General features: G+C 41.4%; 1 protein-coding gene across 1 annotated transcript in view; it reads left to right on the forward strand.

Annotated features, from left to right (window-relative positions):
• The window catches only part of TMEM184C (transmembrane protein 184C), a 591,213-nt gene extending 587,232 nt beyond the window's left edge, over positions 1 to 3,981 (forward strand). Inside the window, exons 9-10 of the mRNA XM_069631247.1 lie at positions 2,903 to 3,074; positions 3,387 to 3,981. Coding sequence (XP_069487348.1) covers positions 2,903 to 3,074; positions 3,387 to 3,685 — 471 coding nt within the window. The 3' untranslated portion in view covers positions 3,686 to 3,981. The remainder of the gene's footprint in view (positions 1 to 2,902; positions 3,075 to 3,386) is intronic.
• Positions 3,982 to 7,923: the final 3,942 nt, after the last annotated feature.

Consider the following 7,923-nt stretch of genomic DNA (forward strand, 5'->3'; position numbering starts at 1 on the left):
TCAGCTCAAGCACACTGCATCATACTGACCTCCACACGTGAAAATACAACATGCGGCAGCTGGCGATTGTAATATCGGCACACTTCTCCTCATGCACACTTACTGACTCCTGTAAATTCGACCCGCTCCAGGCCATCCTATTAGCAAAGTGGAAAATATACCAGATGACCGGTTCCGCTGCACCATTCATTAAGCATCTACCACTACGCGCTCGCCTGGTGTCCCTCTTACTATGGACAGGGCTACACAACTTAACTGGCAGGGTGAATGTTCTAATGTGTTAGGGGATTTGTACGCTGATAGGGCATTCATAACACTGCAAGCGTTAGCCCCTGCTCGCACGATATTCAGATTGCACTATTACAGAATGCAGGCACATTCAGGGCAAAATGGCCTAATTTACGCACTGGGCTGGCAGAGGACCCTACACTTGCCTATATCATCCATTTGCAGGGCTGCCGACACGTACTATCCACACTGTACACTTTATTACAAGAAGCTATACCAGCAACCCTGTGCTCTCTCTGTGTGAAATGGGGAACCGATCTAGGTGTCGACATTACAGATGAAAGCTGGTGCGCTATGTGTGCATTGACAGGCACTGTCTCCCTCAATTCTCGATTCCCTATTTTACAATTGAAGGTGCTGCATAGGCTACACAATATACATGAGAGAATGGAACACATAGATGCAAGCAATAGTGGTCGTTACACTAGGTGCAATGCTGAAGCGGCCCACTACATACACGCTTTGGTCTTACCCTACACTCCTTCTGGAAGGGAATCTGTGAAACTCTCAACAATAGTGGGGCGAAGCTGGCACCTACACCTCAGTTATGAGTGCTTGGCTTAATCCTCGATTTACCTCTTCTTCAGCGTAGATTCATCAACCTGCGTGGTCTAAGCAAAGCTCTGTATACTTAAGAACTGGATCCGTAGACTGCTCTCATCGGTCGACAGTTGGTTCTCTGATGTTACATGGGCGAACGACACCAAGGAACTGTATGTATCCACAATGCCGGGGACATCCAAACCCAAGGACATTTGGGCTTACTTTAAAAATGAACTGCTGAAGAGACACCCTACTAGCGCATTGTATGATGGTTTGGATAACTGCTCTGATGCTACGCTTATGTTTGGGAAATCTTTAGCCAAATTTTGAAGGACTCTCCTGGCGTCAATGGGGCATGTAAATTCACTACATCTGTGCATTTGTCTTTGCTTCCAAGCAATTGTCTCAAAACAGCTTGGAGTTGTAGCAGCACGGGACCCTACTGTATTACGCTTCCAATGGTGGAGGGAACAAAGGAGGGTGGTCCAGTGGCTGCGAAACCTTCACCTCCTCTTGAGGAATATGCCAGAGAAATTTAGCATAATTGCTGTGCTTGTAAGAACTGAGCAGGGTCGTGAAGGAGCAGAGCAGGCTGTTGGAGTGGGGCAGCTTTCTAAGGCACTTGCTTGGGGAAAAGAGTCTTGGCTTCCACAGTTTTATTTCCCTCGCTAACTGGGGATAAAGCAAAGCAGGCAAAGGTGTAGAGTAGTTCAACTGTCCTCTGTGGTGTGATGCTGGTTGCGAAAGACAAGTTTTTAATTTACTATTGAAATCTTTAAAACTTTCTCGGATGCAGCAAGTATATTTGAGGCCTCTTCACACCAGTCAGTATTTGCTCCCAGCTGCTTATAACTTGTGTTTCCTTTCTTGGCTTTAAGCAATCTTTTTAAGTACTCTATTGATGTAATTCCACTTAATTAAAAAAAATACTTGCAAGTGTTGCTGTGTGTATATGTTTGTAATAGGCTGGTTTGGCTTCTGGTGGAATCGACATGGCTTTAGCCTGTTCTGATTCAATTGTAACTCATATTAACGTCTGAGTCCGCTTATCTACGTGGCCCATTAAAGGAAAAGAGTTTGCCATTCAAAAGGGTCACTAAACCAGTGGTGGCCCAAGGTAGAATATTTGATCAACAAGCCACTCGGTCATGAGGTTCAATTTATCCCCAACTCCTTGATTTTTGAACCCACTTGCATGATGTGGCTGGAGTTGATCTAGTTTCCATTATTCATCATCACCTGTTCTTTAATCTGGTTTCATGGCCCAAGCTCATCCCATAACTCTTAGAATCTATTTATACTTTTCGGGTCCCTAGGATGCATTTTAACATATAGAATGTTACTGTTGTTGTGCATTTTTGATTTTCCCCCAGCCCTGACTTGTTCATTTTTTTATACTTTAATGTTACAGCCATCTCCCCACCCTACTGACTCCTGTTGCTGCCTTACGTATCCGTTTAGGGTAAGCCCAAAGAGACACCAACCTTTTGTTTGGATGAGCCCCACTCTGAAAGCCCCACTAGATATTTCACAAGTCCTCTTGCTTCTAATAATGTTGCTCAGGGTGCTTTGGTGGGAAGCCATCCACAATCTTGCTGCTGTCTCTGTGTGTTTTTGTGTGTGCTCCCGCAGTGTTTATCGTATACGTTTGGTAGTGTTAGTGCTGTATTGAACTCAATACCAAATATGTGTTTTGTGTACCTACTTTGGAGATATGTAATAACATACATATGCTGCACTTTTACAACATTTAATGCATTAACAGATACTTTTGATTTTCATTGTATATCTCTTGAACTTCATATCTCACTCTGACTTATGCAGACACCAGGTATGGTTCCTAAAATAAGCACATACTAGCATTTTAAACAATAAACAATTAGCAGAACGTATAATCCACCTTTTGAGTGAAAACCGAACTGTGGTTGGATTAAAATGTGGAAATCTGAGAATTGGCTGTGTTTTGATATTGAATCATAAGGCTGTAAAATAAGGCCACATAAAAAGTTATTTTGTGATTTTTATTTGTAAGCCGCTCTTGGTGTTTCATCTTTTCACTCCCCTTTTTTAGGACTTTGTTATTTGCATTGAAATGTTCCTTGCTGCTATTGCTCATCACTACAGTTTCAGTTACAAACCTTATGTCCAAGAGGCGGAGGAAGGGTCATGCTTTGACTCATTTCTGGCAATGTGGGATATCTCAGATCTCCGAGCAGATATATCTGAGCAAGTGCGTAATGTTGGTAAGTTTCTGATGAACTGTGTTGACAATGTTTACATTTCATTCACTCCCTTGTTTAGTTCTCTTAAATGTACTCACTCTATGCTGAGGAATCTGACTTTAAATGCCATCTACGTTTTGGTAACATAGTGATCTAGTAAGAAGTGATCAATAACCATGTCTTATCCCAAACTCTTATTTTAATTCATTTGAGAAGGATTGTCTCATGTTGAAGAAGCCGAACTAGTCACTACATTGTTTGGGAGTTCCTGGACATGTGCCTTTCTCTTAGTAATATAAAGATTTTCTGATTGCTTCTTTCAATTACTTTCAGGAAGGACAGTCCTGGGTCAGCCAAGGAAGATGTTTTTTCATGAAGATCTTGATCAAAACGAGCACACAAGTTTGCTTTCCTCATCCACACAAGATCCAATATCAGCAGCTTCTTCAGTGCCTCCTTCTCCTTTAGGTCTCTACCAAGGGTTTGGACAAACTATAACGCCTCTTACCACCCCTACAACTATTTCAGTGCCCGATGGGTTGTTTAGATCCCAAACTACTGAAGATGATTCAAACAAGGAACAGCAGACTGCCCCAGAAGAACTTTCAGACACAAGCAGCACACATACATAGCCTCTGTTTTGTTGGTATGATCGAGATGTTTGCCATTGTATTTGCCTTGCTTTATTGATGTCATTCCACAGCTATAGCACTATGCGAGTATGTGTGTTATGGAAGACAAATTATAGATTTAGCCTAAGCACTAATAATTACCCGCACAAATTGGAAACTTGATGTTCAAGAAATGTGCACCAATGACGGAGTAACCTGCTAGTAGAAGCATTTAAAATCTCCATCTTTTCGAAATGTTCGGCTAGAACCTGGATATGATAGTCATTTCAGACAACCAGAATATACCCTTTGCTATACTTTGGGTCCAGAGCTTGATTTATCAGATAAGCACAATATAATCTGATTTTCTAAATTGAACATATTTATCTACACGTTGTTGCACGGCATGAGATAGGAATTGCTCAGGAATGATGGCATACATTTACTTTTCAGGCAGCAAGACCTGTCACAGGTCAGAATATATTTCTCAAACCCTTTGGTTCAATACTTAATTTCTTCAATACCCATTAAGGCCACCCGTAAAGACTGTTTATGTCCCCAGAAATTCATTCAGATTGGAAAATATTCACCTCAGAAAATATGTTTGAGGTTAGCGGAGCACCCCTCGCCCACATCTTGCTCTTTTAATTCAATTCTATCCCACTAATATAGAGACCTCCAAAGGAAGGTGCCATCTTTGTTGATGCAATTGGAGACGCTGTAATACTAATTAGGGGGTACAATTTGAATGCTTTGATTTAGAACTAATCTGTAATACAGGAGCCTCTAATAAGCATGTACTCCCTAAGACTAACCCACGCCAATCACAGAGCAGGTCCAAACCACTAAAATGAGCATATGAGCTTTGGATCTGATTTCTGTTGACATCCCAAACATTAGGTACATAAACATTCCTTCTGGGTTTGACATCCCAACAACAAATCCCTTAACCATGCAGCACCAAATTACTGGCATGACTTCCAACCACACCCAATGCCATAGAAATCCCTTGAAGAGGGGTCTACCCACACAGTCGTGACAGAAGCACTAAAGTCTCAACCAAGCCTGCACGATCCAGGCGACTTTAGGAAGCTAAAACCAAAGAGAACACGCACAGCAGAATATGGTATCAAACCTACCTCCGAGAATCCAAATTAGTATATTAATCTGAACTCAAAAACCACACTGATTAAAAAGAAAAAACAAATAACTAAACTGTTTCACTTAGAAATGTTAATTGACCTAACATGCATTGTGAGCTTTTTAGAGCTACTTGCGAATGGACAAATATAACTTCTTGCCATCCCAAAGAGCCCATATCAGCAGATCTATAACAACGGTCACAAAGTTATTTTAACCAAAGGTGGTAAAATATAGCCATCTGTTCCCGGTGCAATGGTCACTCTTCAAGTAATCTTTGCATGCTGGAAACTCTGACCTCAGGATGGTATCTCACCCTTGTGAGAAAATATATTGAGCAACTGATTTGTTAAAAACATTGCTCTAGCTCCCTAGAAGATGTACAACCATCCAAAATGAAGGAAATTGCTGATTCACTACACATCTGGAGACTGGGAGTCTTGCTGTATAAAGAAAGCTAGGTCAGCAAAGGTAATACTACACAGAACAGCCTTCTCTGCACATTGCGGACCCAGTTCTCTCACTGCGCTTTCTGATGTAAAACATCATATTGATGCTGTTGGTTATTGACACCCTTTCCACCAGAGTGTATTAAGAAGGCCAATTTCGCTTCCTTGCTGTTCATAAGCATTACATTCTCAAATGTACTCAATGTGCCTTAGGTTATAACAAGTCCTTCATGCATGTTCTCCAGTGCGGGGCCGTTCATGACTTCTACCTGGTGTTCTTTCTGGATGATGCTCTCTTCCGTCCACTAGAAATTATGTAATTCTTTGTGCTTTGACACAAGTTGGTTGCAGTCTTATAGTTCAAACCTACTGTTCTTGATTCATCTGTTTCACATTTAACATCTTTAATCTGCATATAATTGCAACCAGATGCTTGCGGACACAAGTCCAAATCAAGCCTTTATTTGTGACTGTTAATTCCTGATGGAGCACCCTGTGTGAACAATAGTCTGTACTTTCATTTGTTGGTTTGGCCAACTTTCAGGAATGTCATAGTGTTTGTGTCAGTTGGCCAATGTTTCTGAATAGATGCAGTCATTCCTCCATGCAACCATTTGCCAAAGCTTCAGGGGAAGTCAGAATTCCTAGTCTACACAACTACTAATGTACAGCACATAAGCACTATGGGGGTTGGATTGTTAAACTGTTAGCTGACAGAGGTTTCCCTTTGTGACAATTTGGTATTCACAGTTGTGGTTTTCATATATGAAAATGCACTCCTCCTTCCTGTCCCTTTTCCATCATACTTATGGCCACAGGCATGGGGCCAAAGCCTTTAGCAGAGCAAAACGTGCTTCCTCTTTGAAATTTGCATACAGAGGCAGTACAACACATGCCCTTCCCATTCACTCTGCCTCATGCACCTTGCCCTCTGTTCCTTTTTATCATTAGACACCTGACTTGCAGAACCTTCTAGCCAATTCTGCATGATAATTTGTGTTGAATTCTTCTACTTTTCCCTTGCTTTCAGCGCTGATCACTCATTAATGCTGGGGTGTTGTCACTGGGAGTTCAGTAACAGATCCTCCCTTGCTCTGATTACACTTTCTGGGCTCCGCATACCACATAGATTACTTTATGCTTTGTGACACACTTTTTTTCAGGTATTTAAGGGTAGAAGAGCTTTTCAAGATTTCTCCTCCAGAACATCATTGCTTTTAAGATTGTTGAAAGGTTTTCTGTTGTTCATCAGCACCAGCATCTGGTAATTCCTTCCAGGGAAGTTGATCCAGCTGAGTGGGCCCATTCTGGTTTTGGTACGGTTAACCACTGCACTCCCCGAGCTGACCCTGAGACCTCTGAAGGGATTGGTACCAGTATTTCCATGAGGACCCTTTGCAGCCAGTCACTGAGGCTTTGTCAAATGAATATATATAATTTAAGAAATATATTTTTTATTTGTGTTATTCAGCCAACAACAATCAGCTTTTAATTCACTCATTAACATTCCATTAATAAAAAACATATAACATACATCATAAAAAGATGCATAGCAACTAAAACCACAATTCAATAAATAAAAAAATACTTAAAATGTCTCTAATATACATCCAAAGCTGCATCAGATGATCGATATAAACCTCATTATTTCCACTCATGAAGATATTCAAGATCTTATCAGTGACTTTGAAATAATCCGGGCCGAAGCTGACAGCTGCTAAGTATTTTAATCTCAAAAGGTAAATGGAAGGAAAGAACATTAAGGGCCTCATTACGAATCAGGCGTTAAGGGGTTAACGGCGCCGTAAACGGCGCCGACCCTTAACGCCTGATTCCGAGGTCCCTTTGCGCCATGGTGATTTTAACGCCTGCTTTTTGCAGGTGTTAAAATCCATGGCGCTAAGGGACCATGGTGCTAATTACGCCACCGTAATTTACGGTGGCGTAATTAGCGCCTTCCCCACTCCCATTATGCCCAATGGGGCAAAAATGGGAATGGGGAAGGGTAAAATGGGAAATGGGGATTTACCGCCCCACTCACCTTGGAATGGGGCGGTAAATCCACCATCCACCATGGTGTAAACATAGTTTACAAACATAGTTTACACCATGGTGGTAAGGGTACGACCCAGGCAGTAACTTACCGCCTGGGTCGTAATGAGGCCCTAAGAGATGTTTAACACTTTCAATCTGCTGTTCACTACAAAGTCTTTCTGTCTTAGGAATCCCATGCCAGGCACAAGTGACTTTGACGGTAATGTTAGTGTTAAATTTAAGTATTCCCACACTGAATAGTTGCCCAGATGGGTCTTTAAATAATTAGGTTTATTTGTTCGACCCACAATATAATGGATACATTCTTCAGAGACACTTTTAGTGGCTAAGTCAACGAGTTCTTTACAGTTTTTGAGCAATAATTTGCATGTACTTTTACTATAAACCTTTGATGTGGTACCCAAGATGTTCTCCGGCAGATGTACGACCTGGGCCTTAAAGCCTTTTTTGTATTTTTACAATAGTGCTTTTATTCAGGAAAGAACTATGGGTTACTAAAACCTTCCAGAGTAACCCCTGGAGACTGTCACCGGTAGAATTAACTAAAGTCCAATATAAGGAAAAGCATTGCACCAAGTGCTTTGCTCTGTCGCTCCTCATATCGAATTCCAAGTA

This window comes from Ambystoma mexicanum, chromosome 6q (genome assembly GCF_040938575.1).
Source record: "Ambystoma mexicanum isolate Mex_15411 chromosome 6q, UKY_AmexF1_1, whole genome shotgun sequence".
Taxonomy (NCBI): Eukaryota; Metazoa; Chordata; class Amphibia; order Caudata; family Ambystomatidae; genus Ambystoma; species Ambystoma mexicanum.